Source organism: Xenopus laevis, chromosome 2S (assembly GCF_017654675.1).
Source record: "Xenopus laevis strain J_2021 chromosome 2S, Xenopus_laevis_v10.1, whole genome shotgun sequence".
Lineage (NCBI taxonomy): Eukaryota > Metazoa > Chordata > Amphibia > Anura > Pipidae > Xenopus > Xenopus laevis.
This window is the reverse complement of record NC_054374.1, coordinates 68,170,938-68,197,152: the sequence shown is the minus strand read 5'-3', so window position 1 is coordinate 68,197,152 and position 26,215 is coordinate 68,170,938. Positions and strand designations below refer to the sequence as shown.

Sequence of the window (26,215 nt, the reverse complement as noted above, 5' to 3'; positions counted from 1 at the left end):
AGTAACACCAAAAACTGGAAGTGTTTTAAAGTAATGAAAATATCATGTAGTGTTGCCCTGCACTGGTAAAACTGATGTGTTTGCTTCAGAAACACAACTATAGTTCAAATAAACAAGCTGCTGTGTAGCATTGGTGGAAATTGAAAAACGGCTATATGGCACAGAATAGTTAATGGATAACAGATAGCATTATGTTCTACAGAGCTTATCTGCTATCTGCTGTGTAACTTGAGCCTTTTCCCCTTTGAATGGCTGCTCCCATTGCTACACAGCAGCTCATTTATATAAACAATAGTTGTGTTTCTGAAGCAAACACAGTAGTTTTACTAGTGCAGGGCAACACTGCATTATATTTTTATTACTTTAAAACAATTTAATTTTTTGATGTTACTGGTCCTTTAAGCATAAAACCATGCCGGCACACACTCATAATATTATGATTTGCTATAAAGTCCAGTATCTTATCCTTTATTAACCCTTCAAAAACCTTTCCTACCACTGATGTCAGACTAACTGGCCTATAGTTTTGAGGCTGAGAACGGGGTCCTTTTTTGAATAGAGGCACCGCATTAGCAATTTGCCAGTCTCTCGGCACTAAGCCAGATCTCAATGAATCCTGAAAAATTAAGTAAAGAGGTTTGGCAATCACAGAGCTAAGCTTGCTAAGTACCCTGGGATGAATACCATCTGGCCCGGGACCTTTGTTAATCTTAACATTTTCTAGTCTCTTTTGAATTTCCTCATGTGTGAACCATGCATCATTAGTTGTATTACTAGAATTGGGACTATTAAGAAGGAAACCTTCATTAACTGGTTCCTCATTTGTGTAGACTAAAAATAAGAGTTTTATTTTGTTTTCATCAACCAGCTGACCCCCTCTGATACTAAAGGTCACACCCCTTCCTGCTTCATTTTTTTACTATTAAAAAATAATAAACTTTTTACTGCTTGCTGCAATATCCTTTTCTATATCAATTTTAGCTTGCCTTATAGCTTCTTTGCATGATTTATTGGCCTCCTTGTACCTTATAAATGATTCGGCTGTCCCAGCTAACTTGAAAGCCTTAAAAGCACATCTTTTCTTACCCACCTCAACACCAACACTTCTATTGAACCAAAAAGGTTTTGCTTTGCAACGACGTTCCTTGCTTACAAGGGGAATATACTGACAAGTATATTTATGAAGCAGCATTTTAAAGACTTCCCATTTTTGTTCTGTGTTTAACCCTGTGAAAAGCATTTCCCACTTAATATGTTGCAGAGATGCCCTTATCCTGTCAAAGTTTGCACGTCTGAAATTTTGTGTTTTAGTTACTCCCTTATAGAATTGCTTCTGCAACAGAATCTCACAGGAGACCATGTTATGATCACTATTCCCTAAATGCTCACCCACACAAATGTTAGAGATAAGTTCAGTATTATTTATGACAAGGTCCAAAAGAGAGTTATTCCTAGTAGGTTCTTGAACGAGCTGGAATAAAAAGTTGTCATTCAGCATATTTACAAACCTACTAGCTTTTTCTGTCTTGGCAACCCCATTACCCCAGTCAATGTCTGGACAATTGAAGTCTCCCATAGCAACAACTTGACCCAGCTGTGAAGCCGCTTGTATTTGCAAGAGTAGATGGGCTTCATACTCGACACTTATACGAGGTGGTTTATAGCATACACCAATGATAATTCTTTTTGTAACCTTTTGCCCAGTCAAATCTCTACCCAAAGGGATTCTACACTCCCCCCCGTGCCAGCTATGGTTATTTCTTTAGCGCATGGCTTTAATTCAGGCTTTACATATAAACACATTCCTCCACCCTTTTTAATCCCTCTGTCTCTCCAAAAAAGGGTGTAACCATTTAAATTCACAGTCCAGTCACATGTTTCATCCCACCAGGTCTCAGGGATACCAATTATATCATAATTTTTAGAGCATGCAATAAATTCTAGGTATCCCATTTTACCTGACAAACTCCGTGCATTTGCCAGCATACAGCGGAGGTTACTACTTTTACATCAGTAATTAGGTTGTAAATGCTCAAAAAAATATTAACCACCCTTGACAAGCTTATATTTTAATGGTCAGGTAACAGATTTGACTCGGTCTCTCCTTATGAACTGGCGAACCTTCCTAAAGTCAACGCTGTCCTCCTGCTGGAAGCCCACAGGCTAGATACAGCCCACCATGGGATATTTATGCCCCCACCCCAAGTATTCTCAAAGTCTCCACAGCCATGCTTGTATGACATTATATAATTCAATACTTGCATATGCAATGTAACAAATTATTGGACAACTGTATGTAAAAAGTAGCACATTGCAGTATTTAGATATAAAAATGTGCCTTTGCAATTCTCTGTACAATTTAAGGTTACTGGAAATAATAATATTAAATCTGCAGGATATCACTATAAGTATATCAGGGGTGCATGTGCATAATCCTGTAATTCACAGCTGTGAGCTTTTATTATACACTGGTGGCCACAATATGTATCTCATATCACATATAACCATATATTTTGTGTACTGTTGCAGGGAGGATTATTTCCAGGTCTTGTTTTAGTGTCATTGGGAAAAGCAAAAAAAAAGGCATGTACTTCCTAGGGGTTGGGAAGGGATATATGACATAGCCAGAGAGTGCAGTTAGCCCCACAGTCTGATTATGGGCCTGCAAATTATTTTTCAGGCCCCCAAAATGTCTAGTGATTGACCGGATTTACCAATATCTATTAAAATTGTATGTGAATTAGGGCCTCATGAGGCCCCTATACTTCCTGGTCCCCCCTGCAGCGGCAGGGTCTGCATGCTATGTAGTTACACCCCTGTGGGCCTGTTCAGAAAAGTATTCTCTTAGCCCTTGTGTCAGTGGTGATATACAATATCTGACCCAGGTTAACCTTGTCTACACTAGTGCAGAGCTATGAGCATATGCTTAGATACAGGCCTCTATTATGCAATAGTGTTTGGCCATTTGCCAACATGATCATCTTATCAGGTTTCTTGCATGCCCATGTTGTGTGAAAATGATTATTTATTACTGACTTTACAAGTATTATTCATACTTCACATTCGTTTTTTGTAGGGATGCACCGAATCCACTTTTTTGGCCGAACCCCCTTCACGAAAGATTTGCCCGAATACCGAATCGAATCTGACTCGTAATTTGCATATGCAAATTAGGGGTGGGAAGGGGAAAACACTTTTTACTTCCTTGTTTTGTGACTAAAAATCAACGCAATTTCCCTCCCTAATTTGTATATGCAAATTAGGGTTCAGATTCGGTTCGGCTGGGCAGAAGGATTCGGCTGAATCCGAATCCTGCTGAAAAAGGCCGAATCCTGGATTTGGTGCATCCCTAGTTTTTTGGCCCATTGGAGATTATACAGTATCTCTATTTACTGGTAGTGCCCAGGCTGGTATCAAACTTATGACTGCTGCATTGCAAGGGAGAACTGCTAAGTGCTGGGGCACCATACCTCCCAGTGTAAAAAGACAAAAGCAGCCAAAATGCTCTTAGTCAATCAGGCCTCAGTATGACTGATTTTATTTGCAAAAACATAATGATCATTAGTGATGAGCAAATTTATTCGCCACCCATGGATTTTTGGCAAAATGCCAAATTTCGCCATGTGAGAATTCTTTCACGAAACTGTGGCAAAAATTTGCCTTGTAAAAATTTAGCCGCAAAAAAACGCCCATAAGAAAAAAACACCCATTGACTTTAATGCATTAGGACAAAAAAAGTCGCAGAAAAAACGGCCATTGACTTTAATGCATTCGGAGCGAGAAAAATTGTTGCGCATGTAATAATTTGTCGCGTGTACAAACGCCCATTGACTTCAATGCGTTTCATGAAATTTCACAATTTTGCAAATTTTTTTGCAGTTTCACGAATATTTCAGCAAAGCATCACAGGACATATTCGCTCATCACTAATGATCATCTAAAATGGCTTCTGATGAAGTGACTAGTAGGTCACATAACGTGTTAAGCCTGTCGCCCCCTGCCATCCTTGTATGTGATGTTTTCAAATGGATTAATAAAGCTATTTACGATTTTAACCAAGTTTGGCTGCATCTCCAGTCCACACCCTATCTCAGCACTACAATCCCCTGGTGCAATTCTTGATTTTTTGAGTGATCATCTAAAATCACCACACCTATAACATTTCTTTGCTTTGCTAAGCAATGTATATTACCTTTAGGTGTCTTTATACACATTCAGTTGTTACTGATAATGAATTCATGTTCTCCTTCCAGCTACTGAACTAACACTCCCATGATCCCCAGCCAGTTATAAGCTTCTTACATATGATGGGGATTCTATTTCAGCAACATCTGGAGGCCTCAGTGCTTCAAATCTCTGCTGTATTTGGCATTTCCTTGGTAACATAGTTATTGTGGAGGTCACTGTTGGCTGAGTTCTCTAGAATTACCTTATTGTATGCAGCCACAGGAGCATTCTGAGTAGAACAGGAGTGTCAGGGTTTCTTTTCCCTCAATGCCAGCATAAGAGTCCCTGTAAATATACAAGACTGTGGCAGAAGATTAACAAATATTGGACGGCACCAAGCCTATGACTAAGAAAGATAATCCTGAAACGCATTAGGTGTTTTACCAGCAGCCTGCTACAATAAAGCCTTTTCCAGAAGTGCCGTCCAATAATCTTGTTAATATTATACAGTCGGGACACTGAGGACTGAGCACCTGGGTGAAGGAATTGTGGGGAGCCAGAGCGGTCTCTTACGGTTTGTGTTTTACTGAATGTGGCAGAAGATTATGCATGTCAAAAGATCAATACACATTAAGGGCATGCCTAACGTACTGCTACATATTGAATTTTGTACAGACCTTATATATCTTAGGAAACCTGTTCTAACTACCTAGATTGTTTTAAAGTAGACTTATTGGGGCAGATTCCCTAAAGGGCGAAGTGGCTTACACTAGCGTCAATTCACTAGCGTTACCGCCTGCAGGGACTTCGCCAATTTCAAACGGGTGCAGGCGTCACTTCGCTAGCAAAGGAGATAGACGCTAGCGTTGCTTCACACTCTAACACCAGGCGAATTTCCGTTCTGGTGAAAGGACGTAACTCCGCAAATTCACTAAGATGGAGATTTTACTGAACGTTACCTCATTCGTCAGACTTGCCTTCCCCAGCTCAGACCAGGCGAAGTGCAATGGAGTGCATAGGACTTCCTCAATTTTTAGTGCAAAACTTTTCTAAATCTCAAAAAACGCTGGCGTCTTTTCCTTTTTTCAGAGTGATAGCCTGCAAAGGTCCGTAAAAAAATTTTTGGGTAACCGAGTTCCCCCCTCCATTTTCTAACATATGGCACACAAACTATACAGTGGACTCATGTGTAGGGCAATTTAACAACTCTATTTTCTTTATTAAGGTTCCCTGGACTTGTGTAATGTAATGTATTTGCTGCAACATGTACGTTATCATCATATGCAAATAAGGCAATGCTAGCGCATTTTCACTTTGATTGCCGAAATAACCCTAGCGAAAATTTGACAGCGTTCGGCGCCCTGGACGCAACTTTGCAATTTAGTGAATTAGCGAATTTGCGCCTGCCAAAGTGTTGCGATGCCTGCGAATTTGCACCTTTGCCTTAAGATTTGTATAGACTTATGTTCTTTCTATGTTAAAATGGCAGCACGGCTTTTCATTATATTTTTTTAAAAAAAATAAATCCACAGTTCCTCAGGCTAAATATCACAACATGCGCTATGATTCTGGGTATTTTATGTTCAGGAGGAAAATAACAACACATCATGGGCATCATAGTGGTGCAGTGGTTGGCATTGCTGCAAGGCATCCTAAGTTTGATTGAAACCAGTTCAACCTTGTCTGTTGTTCCTTGTGTGGGGTTTACGCCTACTCTCCAAAAACATAGAGCAAGGTTACATTTTTCCTGATAAAATTGAACATAGCTTGTGACAGGACTCTTAGAATGTAAGCAATACTGGGACAGGGAATGATGGATAAGCTCTGTAATGTACTGCAGAAATAAAGGATAACAATGGAGGCAGATGGTATGGCATATAATGAGAATATATCTTGGATGGCAGGAGGACATTATCACTAACCTGTAAATAGAAGAGCACAATGTTTTTCATTGCAGGACTATGACTTTAAAGTGGTACTTTAACTTAAAATTATAAAAGTATAATGTAGACATTGATATTCTGAGACAATTTGCAATTGATCTTTGTGTTTTATTTTTATAATTTTTCAGTCATTTTGTTTTTCATTTAGTAGCTCTCTAGTTTTTTATTTCATTGAATATCCGGTTCCTAGAGTTTTTTTTTACTTTAGCAACCAGGTTTGAATGAGAGGCTGGAATATGAATATGCGAGGGACTGAATAAAAAGATAAACAATAAAATGTATAAGTAACACTACGATTGTAGCCTCATAGAGCTACAGTGTTTTATATGCCGGGGGCAGTGACCCTTATTTGAACGCTTGACAGGGAGGAAGATGAAGGCAAATAATTAAATAAATAATGAAGAACAAATGCAAAGTTGTTAGGAATAGGACATTGTATAACATACTAAAAATGAACCAGTCCTTTAAAGAGATATTATGGGGCAAATTCACTAAGCGCCGAAGCGCCTAACGCTATCGTCAATTCGCAAGCGTTGGGCATTTTCGTTACTTCGCAAATTCACTAACGAACGCTGGCGTAAATTCGCTAGTGTTACTTCGCACCCTTACGCCTGGCGAATTTTCACTACGGACGAAACTACGCAAATTCACTAACGCGCGCAGTGTACTGAACGCTACCTTTTACGCTAGACTTCCTTCACCACCTCAGACCAGGCGAAGCGCAATAGAGTAGATAGGGATTGCTTCAAAAAAAGTTCAAATTTTTTCTAAGTCACAAAAAACGCTGGCGTTTTTTCTATATTATGGGTGATAGGCTGAAAAAGATCGAAACAATTTTTGGGGCTCCCCTCCTTCCCCCCTACATTTCCTAACTCATGGCAACTTAACTATACAGTGGGCACATGTGTAGGGCAAAAAAAAAATGTATTTGATGTTTTGAAGGTTTCCCAGGCATTTGTAGTGATTCTACGTATTCCTCCATTGAAGTTTGAATTTGGCGCTGTATGCGAATTAACCATCGCTAGCGTAACTTCGCTTCGCTTAGCGAATCAACGCTAGCGCAACTTCGCAACCTTACGCTACCCCTGTGCGCAACTTCGGATTTTAGTGAATTTGCGGAGCGCTGGCGAAACTACTCCTGGCGAAGTGTGGCGAAGTGCGGCGAAGTGCGGCGAAGTTACGCCTGGCGCAACTACAAATCTTAGTGAATTTGCCCCTATATATCTGGGTTTAACATGAGTCCAGTTAACATGCTTTGGTTATACAGTATATAGTGCGGATATTTTCCAAATCATAGCAGATGTTCCTCCGAGCCATCATTCCCTGTCCCAGTGGTGCTTTGTACTAACCATGCACAGTACAATGACAACTAAAAAAATATTTAATTGTTGGAGTGAACCTACAAGGAGCCACCAGAGAAGCTCAAATTCAGGGCCCACTCTTAAAGGGCATGTAAAGGCAAAAATATAAAATCCCATTTTTACTTTCTTTAATGAAAAAGAAATCTATCTCCAATATACTTTAATTAAAAGATGTCTACAGTTTTTATGATAAACCTGACTGTATGCAGTGCAATTCCCCCTTCTTTTACTGCTGTTGATAGGAATTGTCAGATGGTCCCCAACTGCTGTGCAGGTAAACGATCATACTTTCAAATGGCAGGGGGAGCCCCCCCCACCTTACTTCCCAGAACTCGAGCAGCATTGTTGGATTCCCTGTAGAGATTTGTATCCAGAGACGCAGTGTAGTCTCTATATTATGATTATTAATCATTCTTGCTGTATTGGCTTCTATGGCAGATATTATTTGACTTGTGCTGTTTTGATAATTTATGACGATCCCTAAGCTTAACCTCCCAACTGAAGCCCAGACCACACTGAGCATGTGCGAGTCTTGATATTGCAGAAATGTCTAACAAAGTTACAAGATGACAGCCCCCTGCGCCAACTTTGAAAGCATAAATCATTTGTCTTATTAGGCTGCTGGTGCTGTAAGTTCATGTTTATATTTAGTATACATAATACAGCATTTCTAACATTATTCTATTTTAGACTTTAGTTGCCCTTTAAAAACCATTCGATAGTGCCAAATGGTATAGTAAGAAAGTAAGAAAGGGCTGAGTTTTTCAAGAGTGGAGCCCACTAGGAGATCCTCTGGTACTCTGGCAGACCAGTACGAGTGTCCCACCCTGTCTTACAGTTACTCATAGCACTGGGAATTCTTCTGAGCAAGTGTGAGAAATGAAACTTTTATTTATTAATATTCTCTCTGAATTAGAACCCCTTGGAATATTACTTCGTCCTTACGTACAGATCATATTACCTATCCTTACCTCCCTGTGCCAAACTTGATATTTTGATGAGCACACTAATAGCATAAGGAAGCCTGTGCATAACATTTGGCAGGCTATTGCTCTCCAAAATTTGTCACTGTATTTTGCAGTTCAATTGGCATTAGAGCAGCAAACAAGTTATGCAATTGTATAATGGTTAGATGTTGTTGCACCCATACTGAGGACAGTGCACATGTCAATCATGACCTATCTTGAAAGTAGTAGAAAAGGTATGAATCAGCCCCATGCAAAGGGCTTAATTTCCTTGTTATATCAATACATAATGTTAGAAATTAACAAAACTCCTCCATCTTATACAAAAACTTGTAGGAGCAGGAGTTCCACCAAACGTTAGACCCAAGGGCTTGGGAGAGGATATGGGAGGGAACAAACAAATGTTCCATTAACCTAGGACAAGTAGAAACCTCATACAAAATACTTACTACATGTACTTGATTCCTTCACTTCTACTGAAAGTATTTCCATCCCAATCCTCAACCTGCTTTAGGAAATGTGGAGGGGGAGGTACAATGGCTAATTTTTGGTGGCAATGCCCTTTCAGTACAAAGGTATTGGACAAGAGTTTTTGGGATAATTGATTCTATCACCCAGATCCATAAGGACCCATGGATAGCATTATTTAATCAATGGATACCCAATATCAATGGTAACTCCAGGAAACGAATCACATTTATATTCACAGCAGCTAAACAGCTAATTTCTAAATCGTGGAGAACTCCACACCTCTCAATCCCAAAATTAAAATCCCACATTACAGCAATTATGATAAATGAAAAATTTACTTCCTTCCTAGCAAGGACTCATGATAATTTTTTACTAATATGGCAACCATGGGCACCTCGAGCCACAAGTTTGGGACTAAGCTTGACATCTCTTTCAGCATAAGACCAAACCCTATTAAAGGAAGGGAAATAAATTTTGAGAAATAGAGTATTAATAATAAGAGGAGCCCTGAGGGGAAAATTTTAAAAAGAATTCTACAATGGGTGGTGGATGCAAGGCAACAGAGGGCCTTTTAATGGCCCCAGACACATAATATTAGCAAATACTGGTTTCTTAACGGGATAGTGCTATATAAACAGATAAAAAGAAATTGGAGCAGGTAAATGAAACAGGCAACAGGTTGGTTTTTAAAGTTGTACGTTTATTTTTATTTTTTTTATGAAAGTGGAAACAAATGTAAGCATAACATTCATACTATTTAAGATTTGTTATCTTTAAATTCTCTGTTTGACTTTTGTGTAATGTTGGTAAAAATACAGAAAGAATATATTTTATTGTACTTTACACTATTGGAAAAATGTAAACTCAAATAAAAAGATATTTATATATATATATATATATATATATATATATATGTAAAAAGTAGTGGAAACATTTAAAACATTTTAAGTCACATAGATCACCATTTCCTTATATTTATTTGGCTTCTGTATAACACGTGTTTGCTTATTTAATATGCAGTTAAAAGTTTGTAATGTACAAATGCAAGTTACCGTATTACTAGTGAAAGTAAGGAAACGGCAGGCACTTAGGAATTCCAGAACTTGAGCAACCTCAGCTTTATGATTAAGGGGCTGATGTATAATCATACTAGAATAATTACTCGAATACTTATTCATTGTAAAAAATCAGAAAAACTCGAATACAAAACTTCACCTTCTTAAAGCAGGCAGGTCATGTAGAAGTCAATGGAAGCTGTTCAGACTGTAAACTGTTTAATTACTTTGAGGTTTTAGAGGATTTTTTAAACTTGTAATCGCTGGTAAAGTCTTACAAAATCAAGGATTTCAAGGTTTTTACGGAAATAATAATAATGTATTTTTAAGTTTTCTTGCTTTTTGTATTGGGATTTGTAATAAATAATAATAATTGCATTTTTTAATGTAAGTTTAGTCGAGGTTGAAAAAAACCTCTAAAACTACATATATCCGAATTTTGATAAATAAAATCTTAAGTGTTTATGTGCAAGGATCACTCAAAGCCACTTTTAGGTGGCACAAATCATGGGTGTCTCGGGGAGGTTGTTTGTGCCTCAGTGCACCTGAAATACCAGGGTGTATTTTGAATCTCAGTCTGGACCTGCATATCTTTCTAACTGAAATGAGCTTTCCACTTATGGAGCATTCACTATTTACACACTGCTTGTTCTACTTTGACAATCAACTCCAGTTTTGCTTTGTCTCATACCATACAGACCGGGCATCATACCAGGCAGTTTGAATTATTTTTCCAAGTTAAATGAGAATCCTCTTCTGTCACTATCTAAAAATACAGGTACATGGAATGGAACGACTAACGTGGCTGTCAAGACCCTAAAACCTGGAACAATGTCTCCTGAAGCTTTCTTGGAGGAAGCTCAAATAATGAAGAAGTTACGTCATGATAAACTGGTTCAATTGTATGCAGTTGTTTCTGAAGAACCTATTTACATTGTGACTGAATTTATGACTAAAGGTAAGATGTGAGAATCCTTAAAGGGGAACTATCGTGAAAATGAAAATTTAAAATGAGCTTCGGCATACTGAAATATGAAACTTTGTAAATACAATCAATGAAATATTCTGCATCATTTCTGAAATAATCAAGTTTATGTTCGCTATCCCTCTCTCAGTATCTGTTTCTCTTCATTCTGTCTTCATGAAGCATTTGGGTGTCATTAACAGTTAATTAGTCATTGACAGTTAAATCCAATATATTTTATAGGGGGGGAGCTTCCTTTCCTAGCAGATGTATTAGAGCTCAATCAAATAACTGATTCCAGTACAAATAAAAACCTAACAAAATAATTGCCTTTTGCAAAAATCCTGCATGTAGAGTGACAGCATTTTTGGTGCATTTAATAGAGTGAGCTCTAATACATCTTCTAGGCAAAATGAGCCCCTCTATAAGATACAGTATATAGGATCTAACTGTCAATGAATATCTGACACTCAACTGCTGAATGAAGACAGAATGAAGAGAAACAGATGCTGAGAAAGGAATAGTGAAGATAAACTTGATTATTTCAGAAACAATGCAGAATTTTTATTTGGTTGTATTTAGAATGTTTCTTAATTCAGTATGAGGAAGCTTATATTAAATTTTCATTTTTGCCATAGTTCCCCTTTGATATAAGCATTAAGATGGCAGCACCTACTATATATGAGCTACACAGGCTTATTGAAAATGTTTAAATATCTTTATATTCCAATGTTGTTTACGGATTATTGGACGTGACTGAGGTAGTTAATGGATGTAGCCAAGAAAAGCAAGGTAGAAATGTATTTCTGACTTTTATCCAGGTGGCTGTGAATATTTACTTAACGCAACTTTGCACCTAGTTTTTGCTTGACGTATTAACAGATAAAGTGGCCATTCACCTTTAGATTTACTTGTTTGACAAGGTTGCCAGACAAATGGCTTTCTCCCTATATGGCATGTGTGCCAGATGTTGGAAGAGGACTGATTCAACTAGATCATGTGCTCTTTGCCTTGATGGACTTTTTAACCAGTCTGAAGATGCCAAGAGAGCTGGACACACAAATTTAGGTCTAAGCAAAAGCTGTAGAGGCAAGGAAAGTAAGAACTCTGGCATTAACCTTGCGGCACTGAAAGGCCTTAGTGCAAGAATATTGTGGGCACCTAGTTTACAGAAATTGAACTAATGTATCTATATTTAGAACTCAGTAGACTTCCTACATTTCTGATTGTCCTGCACCCCATCGGGTATCCTTCTCTTGCAGGCAGTTTGCTTGATTATCTTAAAGAAGAAGAGGGACGTTTCCTGAAGCTGCCCCAGCTGGTAGACATATCTGCACAGGTGAGTGAGGTGGCACCTTTCTTTATATGGATTCTCCTGATTTTGGATTTGCTCTCTGTTAATCTCTTGTCTTTGTTTCTATGTTTCCTCTTGCAATTATGACACTTGTATCCCTCCTCTCAAACATTAATCCAGTGGGTCCATATCAGCTATGGGTGGCATCTGTATATTTACATACTGTAAATGCTATATTTGATTTTGTTATAGTTTCAGACCTCTGTGGAGCTAAAAGTGGTGGGGAAATATTTAGACAACACACTTTCCAATATTTTGGGAACACAATCCTCTATAATGTCAGCAGAAGCTATAAATACAGGCAAATTACATTAACTATACTTTGTACTACTAAAAAGGGTAGTACCAAGAAAAACTGAATGCAAAGGCTCTAAAAAGTAAGAAAATTAAAAAGGCTCTCTCAATGGGGCAAATTTACTAACGGGCGAAGTGGCTGTCGTTAGCGAAAAAATCCAATCCACAGGGACATCGCCGATTTATTAACAGGCGTAGAGGACAATTTGCGAGCAAAAGAAAGCATCACTCATTTGGATTAAAATCCTTCGAATCGTTCGATTATTCCTTCGATCGTTCGATCGTAGGAATATCGCAAAATCCTTCGACTCCGATATTCGAAGTGGAAGGATTTTACTTCGACGGTCGAATATCGAGGGTTAATTAATCCTCGATATTCGACCCTAGGTAAATCTGCCCCTTGAAGTTAGGATGTTGTAGCATTCTACTTACTCCTTAGGCAAAAGGCAGACGAGACACAGTTTCAGCTTTTCTTTGCTTGCGTTTTTTTCTCAGAAGCAGAGAACCTGATGCACTCCCATCCACTCTGCTGTGTCTCTGTTGAACGTGTGTGCTTTGCATTCACTTAATGTCTCTGCTTCCTCACCTATGTTGAGATGCTGGCTAAATTCTCCAGTAGTAATTCACCCTGCCTAAAAGGAACAGTAACACCAAAAAAAATAAAAGTGTTTTAAAGTTATGAAAATATCATGTACTTTTGCCCTGTATTGGTAAAAGTTATATGTTTGTTGCAAAAACACAACTATCATTTACATAAATAGACTGCTGTGTAGTGATGGGCGAACTTATTAGCCAGGTGCAAATTCGCAGTGAATTTGTGTGTTTCACCCTGAATATTCGCCAGTGTCCAAAATTTTTTGACGCAGCGACAATTCAGACGCGGCAACAATTAATAGACACCCATTGACTTTAATGTGCATCGGAATTGTCACTGGCATCAGAATTGTCACCAGCATCGGCATTGTCGCTGGTCAAATTTTTTTTTCAAAATTCTGACATTTTGCGGCAAAGCTAAACGGGAGAAATTCACCCATCACTACTGCCATCACTACTGCTGTGTAGCCATGGGGGCAGCTATTCAAGCTGAAAAGGAGATATGGCACAGGTTACATAGAGATAACCGATAAAACTCTGTTATTTGCAATGCATTATAATAATTGACACATACAGTATTTATGAAGCATATTCCTCATATCACAAAGCACTATACAATGGGTGGGTGGATACATTTAGCATACTGATTACATACAAATACTGACTAATACAGTGAACCCTGCTCACCATAGTTACTCTACACAAAAGTCATAAACAACAGTACGTATGGGATCTGTTATCCAGAAATCCATTATTGAGAAAGCTCCAAATTACTGAATGGCATTCTTTCATTTTATCCAAATAATCCAAATTTTAAAAAACAATTTTCTTTTTCTCTGTAATAATAAAACAGTACCTGGTACTTCATCCAAACAAAGTTATAATTAATCCTTATTTAATGTTTACATGATTTTCTTGGAGACTTAGGGGCAGATTTATCAAGGGTCGAATATAGAGTTTATAGGAGTTTATAAAAACTCCCATATAATCGAATTTCAAGTTAAAAACTACCGAAATGTATTGAAAAAAAAAAAATCAAATTTTTTCAATTCAGTTGAAGCTCGACCTGCAAACTCAAATTGAATTTGAATTGAATTTGATTTGAGTTCTTTTTTTTTCAGGAGTCCACCAAACTACTCAAAATTGATTGTAGGAAGTCCCCCATAGGCTAAAACATCAATTTGCAGGTTTTAGATGGTGAATAGTCAAATTTGAATTCTTAATGAGACAGTACATGAGAAATTTCGAAATTCTAATTTTTTTAAAAAAAACTCTAAATGAATTTGGACTATTCCCTAGTCGAATTACACTAAAATAAACTTGAAAATTAGAATTTTTAAATAACAGGTCCCATACCTGTACCTAGATAAACAATTGGAACACCAATGGTGACCCTGACTGGGATATATTTCAGTCTATTTCCTACAAAGGGAAAACAAGCTATTTTCTAACACTGGCTGCGCTAGTCTGAATACAAAATTCTTTCCTCCAGATAGCATCTGGCATGGCCTATATTGAACGGATGAATTATATACACCGCGATCTCAGAGCTGCCAATATTCTTGTGGGTGACAATTTGATTTGCAAGATTGCAGACTTCGGCCTTGCACGGCTCATTGAGGACAACGAGTATACTGCACGACAAGGTAAGGGCACACCGGTCCAAAGTATACTACAGTAAATTAAAGTAAAAGTGCTGCAGCTGTTTTTCTTGTACTTGACATCATCTAATTGTTAATTGCAGCTTAAAAATAAAAAGTTCCTGAGTGCCATGTTACAATATGAGATTTATAACAAATTTGTTCCTTTCGATGTGTAAAGGGCCTTAGTCCATATATGAAGCATTAACTCTCCCCTATCAGGGAAGGGGCACAATTGGTCTCAACACTGTATTCCTTGTATAACTCTTTTATGTCTATTACATAGTCCAAGGGCCTGTGCACATACTGTATAGTCAACAGTTATGTAACTCATTGTTGTTGGTGAACATTCTGGTTCAGCTCCTGGGACTAATAATAATACAATTTTAATCATATTAAAAAAATAGCACATTTTATTTGGTGCTACACTATCTCTTTAAAACTTACACATCATCCCTTCTTTCGCTTTGCCACTTTTAAGGCACATATTGTGTGCCTCGTCTGTTTTTCTAGAGTCAGGCCCAAAATATCTTACATTGCCTGCATTTACCACTAGAGTACCCTGAAATTGCTTGTGCAAATGGTTTTAGGTAACTGTCAGTTGAAAACATGGGATGCCACTTGTCCGCCTCTTACAAAGTGCTTGTACAAGTGCTTTCAAGCCACTGCTGTAGAGATAAATGGGGGCAATTTCAAGTTTTGTGTGCATTGAGCATCTCTCTCGTGTGCCACTGCTGTTATATGTATAAATGGCAATATGCAAAAGATTAATAACTAGCACTGGCTATAAAGAGTATATTCATTGTTTTATATCTGCGTAAGTTAAAATGCACAAAAGATAACCTTAACAATATATAGTGTATGTTTGCCTTTAAGAAAGCTGTAGGATTGTATTTCCCAGACTCAAGCAGGATGATTGCCCAGTGTTTCCAAGCTAAGCAAATTGTCCCCTAAAGAAACATTAAAAAATGCCGGTTGAGCTTAAGGAGTAAATTTTGGATGCCCTGCGATGCAAGAACCTGGTTTCTGTGTGCTTAATTGCCCCAATTGCATACTCTTCTTAGCAACCAAACTCCTAAGTGTCCTTTTAAAGTCTCCTTGCCGTAACCTGGCTCCTAGTGCCTTATTTTCTTGTAACATTGCCTTCTAGTAACCCAGTTACTAAGTATCTTATTGCCCTGTGCCATTTCCTTGCTGTAACATTATTCCTGAGTGCCTTATTTCAATGTCTGATTCGCATTTTGTGTCCAGCCTGTTTATCAGAAGTGTTCCTGCATTAGATCTCTAATTTGTCTGTGTCCTTGCACCTTTCCTCTCAACAGTTTTATACCTTACTGCTTAACTACCCTATACAGGTGCCAAATTTCCCATTAAGTGGACGGCCCCTGAAGCTGCTCTCTACGGTAGATTTACGATTAAATCAGACGTCTGGTCATTTGGGATCATGGTGTGTGAGCTGGTGACGAAGGGACGAATTCCGTATCCAGGTGCTTTTAATCTGCCTGGCAACAGGATCTGGGGACTATAAGGGAGGGTGTAAAGGATGCACACATATCATATGAACAAAACTGTGTTTCTTTGCATCTCTGATTATCTTACTCTCCCTTTCTCACCACTGTTTTCACACTTTAGTTCAACCATCTCCTTATACTGTCTCTGTGTTTTTTTGTATCTTAAATACCATTCAGCACTATTGATAATATAAACCCTTCTAAAATAACCTTAAGGCTTAGCCAGACATATGACGTGTTCAAGTCAATACATATCAGGACCACTCAGGGGCATAACCTGATTTCTGTGCCCCTCCATAGAAAATATTTCAAAAACCCTCCCTGACTTATGATAAAAAGCTGTTTTGCTTGTGCTGTTTTGATAGCATGCTCCACTTGAGGAAAGGCTACAGTTCATATTCACTTGTGTTGTTCAAGGCCAGTCTTTCATATAATCATTTGTGTCAAAGGAAATCACCTATGAGTATGCAGACTGTTCGATTATCACCCACAAATCAAAAGCATCGCTTTACAGCAATACTTGCATCCATGTATTGCAGTAAAGTACTTATTAGCAATTCCTAATGATCATAATGGAAGACATTGGTGACCCATCTCCATATTTTACCATATATTTGACACATGTTTCTGTGTGTCTCTGGCTCTGATTCCACATTCCATTTTTCTTCTTTCAAGATATAACCTTTCGTTCTGTTTGCTAATCCCAGCTCCAAAATGATATCACCTTTGTCTTCCTTTCAGGTATGAGCAACAGAGAGGTTCTAGAGCAAGTAGAGAAGGGGTATCGTATGCCTGCCCCCCCTGGGTGTCCGCCTTCACTCCATGAATTAATGTTACAGTGTTGGAAAGGGGACCCAGAGGAAAGACCAACCTTTGAATACCTACAATCCTTCTTGGAGGATTACTTCACAGCAACCGAGCCTCAATACCAGCCAGGTGACAACATTTAAAATGTGGGAAAACCTCCTAAATGATCATATTAAAACTTCATTTGGGATTGAAAAATAACAGTACAAGGAGGGCCATCCAAAAGATCATAATAAATTACTAGGAGGAGCTTTCACCTTCATGACTAGAGCTTTCAATCTGCTATCAACTGTTCAGGAGCTATCTTAAAGTTAAGTTATGTCATTGGAGACCTTGGACAGGATTTGGGTAAAAAAAATCTCCTTGAGGGCCACATTTATCCCACAGGCATCTAGCTGGACTGGCTGGAACTATAGCAATGTGACAGGTGCATGAGGAAACCATCATGGAGACCATGTTTTATTGATCAAAGCGTAAACTCAACCCCAAAGAAATCACAAGAATCAGAGGCAGACCCAATAATCTGTGAAAGACAATCATTCAATTTGGTATAAGCATTATATGAACCCTTATGAAAAAAATGACATATATATTATGTTGAGGCCAGGAAATTTACTTTTCTGACCATGGGCAGGAGTGAACATAAATGTTTATTGCAAATGCATGGGTGGACATAGAAGCACTCGTGGGTTCTTTAAAGAGAAATAGATTTCTATGCAAGGGGGATTCTTGTGTTTGCCTTTCTTGTAATTAAATGCCGTCTCATGGGAAAACCGCTTTGAGATACATGTTCTGGTTTGCAAATCTATTCTGTTGTCGGGAAAAGTGAGCATTATTACCAGGAAATCACAATTAACAGAAAAAAAAAGAAAATTATTATCAGAAATACAAACAATTCGGTCTGTGGAAAAATCACTGGTTGCAGAAACCATGTTGCATATATAGATGAAATCATTAACATATCTATCACTCTCACCACACACAGAATGCATGACATTGTAAAAGTATGTGTGAGTTGGATCCGCTTGATGAGAAGGAGCTGAATTAGCACATACCATTGTATATGGTTTGATAAATGAAAAGTCTGGAAAATATACAGTAAATAATGTAGCATCAGAAGGGTTATCATGAACGCCTGCTACATTTTCTTCATTTTCTGTAGCCATGCCGCTTACCACTTGTGTTTATGGCTATTTTACCTGTCTCATTCCATAATCAGGCATGGCAGACTCTCAGCCCTTGTACATTGTCTGGTTAAGGATGCTGGGATTTGTAGTTTTCTAGAGATCTAGAGATGCAAGTTTGGGACACCTGGATTATTGACTCTTCTCTTCCCAGATTTCTGTATAACTTTGCCCCCTTAACCTTTATAACATTCCCTATCGCTCTCCTCCCCCATCTCTGTCTTTCTCTCTCCTTCTCCCTCTCTCAGGGGTTATGTTACAGACACCTCTCAGCTGATTCAGAGGTTTTCACACCTCCCTTCTTGTGTAAAGTCCTCTCCCCCCCTCCCCCTAACTCCCAGGCTGGCTTTTTCTGCTGTGTGTGCAGAGACTGATTGGCACAGAACCAGCCCTTTCCCTCTACATACAGTGCCAGCCCCCCTCCCACACCCTTCACTGCTGGGGTTACTGAGGGGAGAAGGAAGAAAACAGGAGGGAAGGTGAGATGAGGTGCTGGTGGCTAATGTTGCAGGAAGAAGGATATAAGGGTGGAACGGACATAAAGTACAAAGGATCTGTGCAAATGACAAGTAGTAGGAGGAAGAATTAATATCATTCACATATTCTGTTAAAGCTCATAGGGTATGAGTACCACACGGAAGAAATTATTTATACAGATCTGTAACAGTGAAAATTAAAGAAATTGTAAGGCCTTGCTTAAAATCTAAGTAAGGATAATAAGGTAATAGCAAGAAACTGCTGTTTTTATGGCTAAACACCGAACATCATGGTAGATAGTAAAGCAGATGTGATTTAATTCACTTGTCTGAAAGAGAAGGAAATCTATCCACAAACTCTCTGTTGGGGCCCTTGGTAATTTAAGAAGTTGCAGATATACTGCAGTTAAAAGTGTACAGGTTAGATACCCCAAAATCAAGCCCTGTTGATTGTGAGCAGAAACAAACTAAAGTACTCAAAGATTCAGTGGTGTAGCTATAGGGGAAGAGACCCTGTGCCTGGGCCAGGTGGAGTGTGGGTCCTGTAAGGTCCACAATTTTCCCCACCCTTCCCTTGTTCAGCTGCCAACACCATCATACTGAATACGTTCCAATATATTATAAATACACTGATTTTATCATCATTTGTTTAACAGAAGAAGATCAATCATTCACATTTGCCCCTGTCCCAGTGAAGCTTACAATCAAATTTCCGTTGCAGCAGGGTAAATTTCATTAGGAACTGGTTAAACTATCCATATATTTGTCGAGTATGGGAGGAAACAGAAAGAAATCCATATAAATGCAATAAGAACATTCAAACTCCACAAAGCCATTGCCTCGGTTTGGAACTGTGCCTCAAACCCAGTGCCTGAGGTTGTAATTCTAATAACTCTGCTACCACGCTACCCCGTTTAGGCCTAGGGTACAAAAACAAAAAGCACATGCTGATTTCACTTTTGGATCCAATTCTGTGTAAACCAGAAAAGGAAAAATATACCTAATCACAAATTTTTCTCCCTTTATTCGTATACACACACACACCATAGTGTAGATTATTTTGTGTTAAGAATATGTTCAGTGGGAACTAACATATTACTTGTCTTTGAGGAAGAACTATCAATATAATGGCATATCTTTTTTTGTAACATGCCTAGATGCCCAGCCAAGCAATATGGCAACCTCCAATCAATTGTTCCATCATATCAATAATAAAAACAAATTTAGGGGAAGCTTTTTAGGGACTTTAAATTGTTATTCAGTTGCTTTGGTCAATGAACCCAACCAAAATGCAGAATAATCATGAGGATAGTATTTTATTATGTAATATTACTTTTTATGTTTCTCTGTATGTTGGCAGTTCATCCTTGATTCTTTTATGCAAACCAATTTGTGGTTGCAAGACTCAGCAACCTAATAGTAGCAGACAATTAAAAAATATGTAATACAGCAATTGATTGGCAATTGTTTTCGAATTTCAATCTATAAAATAAAGTGAACTTCATCTTTGAATAAAATATATCTGGACAATAAAGACATACAATTTCCTTATAAAATCTTCAGTTTTTGACATTAAAATATACAGAGCGTACTGAGATTAACTGAAAGGAAAAAGGACATCAACATACTTTTATCCTCCTTGGCTTGATGCCTCATACAGTTTAAAGTTACACAGCCCAAAGACTAAGCTCATCACATGAATCCTAGTGGGAAAATACCTGGTGTGAAGCCCACTATAAATGATGTCTGAAAAGACAACCCAAGCAGGTATATAACAGCCACTGCACACACCAGCTGAGAATAATTTGGAGGGCATGAGAATAAATAATAAAGGGCAGTGTGACTGTACATGGGAAAATCATTTGCAGGAGGCATAAACTGTAAAACTGCAAAATGATCTGCATTAAAAGCAAGGGTGTTGGGCATGATGTGGATTTGCTCTAAAAGAACGGAAAGTATGTTGAGACTCAATCTTTGAATGACATGTTTACCTCCCCTTGCTTTATATTCTGTGATGATGACCAGCTATACAAACCATAAGTTTCTGTGTGTAAAACGGAGCACCACTTGGAGTCAGACGTTTAAAATTCAATATTTATTTCATCCATTAAAAACAGTGTCCAAATATATAAGAAGATTATTGTCTGTAATGCTCGCAACCATTACACTTAAAGGACAAGGAAAGGCAAAAAAAATAAAATCCCATTTTTACTTTCTTTACTGAAAAAGAAACTTATCTCCAATATACTTTAATTAAAAAATGTGTACCGTTTTTATAAGAAACCTGACTGTATGCAGTGAAATTCCCCCTTCATTTACTGCTGTGGATAGGAATTGTCAGCCGGTCTCTAACTGCTGGGCAGGGAAACAATCATATATATGAACAGCAGGGGGAGCCCCCGCTTTACTTCCCAGCCATGCAGAACTCAAGCAGCGTTGGTTTTTTCCCTGTAGAGCAGTCGGCGACTGTGTAGAGATTTGTATCGGATTTTATTTTTGCCTTTACATCCCCTTTACTGTTTCCAACTCCAGCTGCAAGGACAAAGATCATGGAGCCAGATTTAAACAGATAAACTGGGATTAAATTTGGAGGATACTTTGCTGCAGCCACTGGTTATGGAGAGTTGGAGAAAGTTTGTATTAAAGGACATGTAAACCATATAAACCCTTACAATGTTTTTAGGTTGGACACATATTCCCCACACAAAATGCATCATTGTCTCTGTATTGGGTCAGGTAGTATCTGTATCCCCTCCGTTAGCCTGCACTGTAGTGTTTTCCTGAATGCAAGGTGTGCTTCAACCAGACGGACATTTTTTTGGTAATGTAACTTTATTAGCAAGTATGTGTAATCCTACTCATTCCTACATGTAGTCCCACTCACTCATATGCATAATCCCACTCACTCATGCATAATTCCAATCACTCATATACATAATCCCACTCATACTTGTAATCCCACTCATACTCATAAGTATGTATAATCATATGCATAATCCCAATCACTCATATGCATAATCCCTATCACTCATATGCATAATCCCTCTCATACTCACAATCCCACTCACTCATATGCATAATTCCACTCATACCTGTAATCCCACTAACTCATACATGTAATCCCACTCACTCATACATGTATGAATGGTATTATGCATATGAGTGGGATTCTGCATATGAGTGAGTGGAATTATGCATGAGTGAGCGGGTTTAAGCATGAGTGAGTGGGATTATGTTGGATTATACATGAATGAGTAGGATTATGCACGAGTGAGTGGGATTATGCATGAGTGAGTGGGATTATGCATGCGTGAGTGGGATTATGCATGAGTGAGCTGGATTATGCATGAGTGAGCAGGATTATGCACAAGTGAGCGGGATTATACATGAGTGAGTATTATTATGCATGAGTGAGTGGGATTATGCAAGAGTGATCTGGATTATGCATGAGTGAACGAGATTATGCATGAGTGAGTGGGATCATACATCCTTACTGTTAACCTTTTAACAACCAGAGTGGCAGTTAGCTAAAGATTTCAAAGAGGCCATTCACTGATTACATTTTTATGGGGGATGGGGGGGTTTACATGTCCTTTAAACAATACAAAAACTATAAAATCCACATTAGATTACATGACAACACAAGACCCAGTGCAGTCTGTATATTCTGATTATTAATCAGTCTTGCTGTATCAGCTTCTGGCAGATATTATTTGACTTGTGCTCTTTTGATAATTTATGACGATCCCTAAGCAACCCAGACCACACTGAGCATGTGCACAGTCTTGTCTTGCAAAGATGTTTAACAAAGTTACAAGGTGACAGCCCCCTGTGGCCAACTTTAAAAGCATAAATCATTTGTTTGATTAGGCTTTGTGGTGCAGTAAATTCATGTTTATGTTTAATATACAAAATACAGCATTTCTAGCCTTATTCTATTTTAGACTTTCCTTGTCCTTTAACGCGTTTCGTAGCCCTCCGGCCACTTTCTCAAAAGCTCAGTGGTTTTCACTCAAACAAAACTTTTAAAACAGAGAAAATGCCCTCCCAGAAAATCATTAACCCTTAAATGGCTATAACCCTTCCTTAGGGCTTAGAGAAAGTATCTAACTCATGCATCTCAATCAAGTAGATAAAATGTATCAATAGGTAGAACATACACAGTATCTCATTAATGCAATAATACAGATCTAGAGATAAGCAGCATTATAGTGTATCAATTTGTTTTGACATCCATAATAAATATATATAAAAACAAATACAAACCATAAGGCAATGCCCACTCTTAAGGGTAGGACTATATGGATGTTTTCGGCGCGATCAGAAAGGCTGCGACAAAAATAAGTGAATGCATTGTCGCATGGTGTCGCAGAGTTGATCCGACGCGACACGACTGCACACTGCATCTGCATCCGACAGTCATGTCGCGTCAGATCAATGCTGCGACACCATGCAACAATGCATTCACTTACCTTATTTTTGTCGCAGCGCGTTGGATCTTGTCAAACACGTCCATGTAGTCCTACCCTAAGGCAACACCCTTTCCATTTCCATTTGTGACAGACATGTAAGTGACCCCCATGATCACCCACTGACAGTCTCCCACATACATCCAGTTAGGTATTTTTTTCAAAGGCTCTTTTAACCATGTGACTTCTAGAGAACAAAGAATCCAAGCCTTTTTCAACCCCCTCACCTCATAATTGAGCTAAAGCCGGTTTGTGCCAGGTCAAATATTGACCAATACAGGAGATAAAAGGGGCCTGCTTAATAGCTTATGGGAATATTCTCAGCCTAGAACGGCTGTGTGTATTTTTAATGTTTGTCGCTATAAAGCTCTGCCCTTGCCAGGCTTTCAGTTGTTTTGGGAAGTTAATTTGATATTGCATGACAGGAAACTAGAAGTGCAAGTAATATTTCTTCCCCAACCTAATTTACATAAATCCCATGAATAAGGCCACTATACTGACACTAGAAAACAGTTTTTCTATACTCATTTCCCAGTACAAACAGCTAGAACATTCAAAAGGGAAAGAAAAGTAGGAACACTGACACTCCACATCCCTCTGGGGATGGCTTTTGGAAGTAATAATAGAGAAAGTGTGTACTGGTGCATGAAGCAGAGTTCTGAAAGGAACAATTACAACAGCCTGTCAAAGCCACATCCCTCCATCTGTCTCCCAGAATGCTCAGTCAGCCTTAAGCCAAAACAGCTGAAGGGTCATTGGCATGGAATCCCTAAATTGCACAATGAGTCTTCTTAGAGAAAAGGAGGAGGAGAAGGAGCTGTTACAGAAGTATGTGGAAACAAGCTTAGGAGCTGAAACAAGAGTTGGAGTGGAATGAAACAACCAGTGTTTCAAATTCAACCCTGGAAGGCATTAAAGGTGACTAATGCAATGCCTGCACAAGGGAACATAATGAACAGAGCTATTAATGTTGCATATGAATAGAGACAGGCTTCTAACTGGACTGTGAAAGCAATGACCATTTTCACAGGGGATCCTGGGAATTATACTGCAATAGCATCTGAAGGGTTGCAGACCGGACATCTCTGTATAATAATTACTGCATAATATTGTTAGCTGTCCATGATGTTATTACTTTACCTGATGCGATATATGAAAGTCTGTCCAAGAAGTGACAATATAATAATATAATACAATGGGGTAGGGAGGATATATGGTGGTTGTGTGTACATGGGACATTTTTGTTGACACACCCCTCTGCCAAGGGGCCCAGTTGGCTAATAATTACAGGCTCCCTAGGGTGGAGGACCAGCTAACTTAGTAATATGGGGTCATGTGATGCCCTCATGACTTTGTTCTGCAATATTTATGGACTGTACATTTAGCAAGTACTTTCTATTGTACAGAGAGACCTGTGGCCCTTTCCAACATATTATTCTGGTAGTGATACAAGTCTTTTTAATCAACAGTACTGTCATAGATTAAGTACAGGGATCCCTAACATTCAGTGCTCTACAGCTTGCATGTTCTGAATGACAAGCAAGCTTGGGGTTGCTCCATAGAATGACCACCCACCTCCCAGCCCCTCCTGTATGCTGCACTGCCAACAGCTGACCAGGTTACTTGATCAAATGTACAGGATTGATACTGTTTATAGCAAAGGCGTGGGCATCTTTTGCTACTGCAACAACAATTAGAGATGAGAATTCCAAGAATTCTTGTCCTAAGTTCCATTAGTGCAAGAATTGCAACTTTAATTTTTTAATAACCAAGCACTGAAGGTTGCCTTTAGCTGGTGTACAATAGAATAGAACTATCAGTTATCCACGTTCATCCTGTCTCCAGCTCACAGCCCTGTAACTGCATGCATCTGCTCCACTGCAGGGTTCTGTGCCTCTAATAGAAATAACTAAAACAGAGCACTCACGCAGTGATGCTAAAGCCTATCAAGAAAAAAGAAAAAAGGGGGGGAGCAGGTGAGTTTGACAGAGCAGCAAATACAAACTCACCCTGTTCAAACCCTTCATGCAGCTCTCTTACTTAGCTGTCTTTATCAGTGCTTTACAAATGCACATTTTTGTTGTGATTCCTGTTAGAGCATCTTATGTTACGAAGATACATGGAACAGAAAAAAAGGATAGAAGAAATGAAAAGAAACTTGGATACAGAGTAGGGGAGTGGAAGGCAGGCCCGGAGTGGCAATCTGTGGGTTCTGGCAAATACCAGAGGGGCTGCTGTATGGTTCCATAGAAAGGTACCATATAGTGGGCTGGTAGGGGGCTATTTGGGCTGGTAGGGGGCTGTTTGGGCCTCTGTGTACTTGGAATGGCAGGGCCTATTGTGACTCCCAGTCCAGGTCTGGTGGAAGGACAGCTAAAAGGCTGATAGGGAAACACGGGGAAAGCAGAGAAGCAATATTAACAAAAGTGCACTGCACTGATAAAAAAAGCAAAAAATTGTATATAGATTTGAAAGGGTTGAGAGGGAAATCACGATGAGGCATGGGGATAAAGGTTAGCCAGCCAGGCCAGCAGAGGTGAAAGGGGTGCAAGAAGAGGAAAAAGAAAGGTGGGAAAGAGATGAGATAGAAGTAGAAAGCATAGTGAAAATGGCAGAAAGAACAAGGGAATGGTATAGGGGTCCTTTTTACATGAATATGGTGAGTATGGCTTAAAAGGAGGTTTTGGATATGAAAACATTAGAAAAGTAAAAGTTAGTGTGATGCCCTCCAAAAAATAAAGAACACATACATACATGACCTTCCATATTTAGGACATTAGACAGCACTGACACATATCAGAAGTATTCAGTATAGACTGGCATTTTACATCCGCTTCATATAGCCAGATTCTTATCTGTAGAAAACATAATTTAAGTGTTTAATCTGATGCATAAGGTAAGGCTTTCGATATTAGTGCCTGAAACACAATGATATTTTGTCTTTTGAATAATATCACAAA

General features: G+C 38.7%; 1 protein-coding gene across 3 annotated transcripts in view; it reads left to right on the top strand.

The window, feature by feature from the left end:
- Positions 1 to 20,303, top strand: part of fgr.S (FGR proto-oncogene, Src family tyrosine kinase S homeolog) — a 49,271-nt gene extending 28,968 nt beyond the window's left edge. For all 3 annotated transcript variants that reach the window (XM_018249455.2, XM_041583923.1, XM_018249454.2), the window contains 5 exons: positions 10,741 to 10,920; positions 12,189 to 12,265; positions 14,661 to 14,814; positions 16,164 to 16,295; positions 17,061 to 20,303. In XM_018249455.2, coding sequence (XP_018104944.1) covers positions 10,741 to 10,920; positions 12,189 to 12,265; positions 14,661 to 14,814; positions 16,164 to 16,295; positions 17,061 to 17,269 — 752 coding nt within the window. In that variant the 3' untranslated portion in view covers positions 17,270 to 20,303. The remainder of the gene's footprint in view (positions 1 to 10,740; positions 10,921 to 12,188; positions 12,266 to 14,660; positions 14,815 to 16,163; positions 16,296 to 17,060) is intronic.
- Positions 20,304 to 26,215: the final 5,912 nt, after the last annotated feature.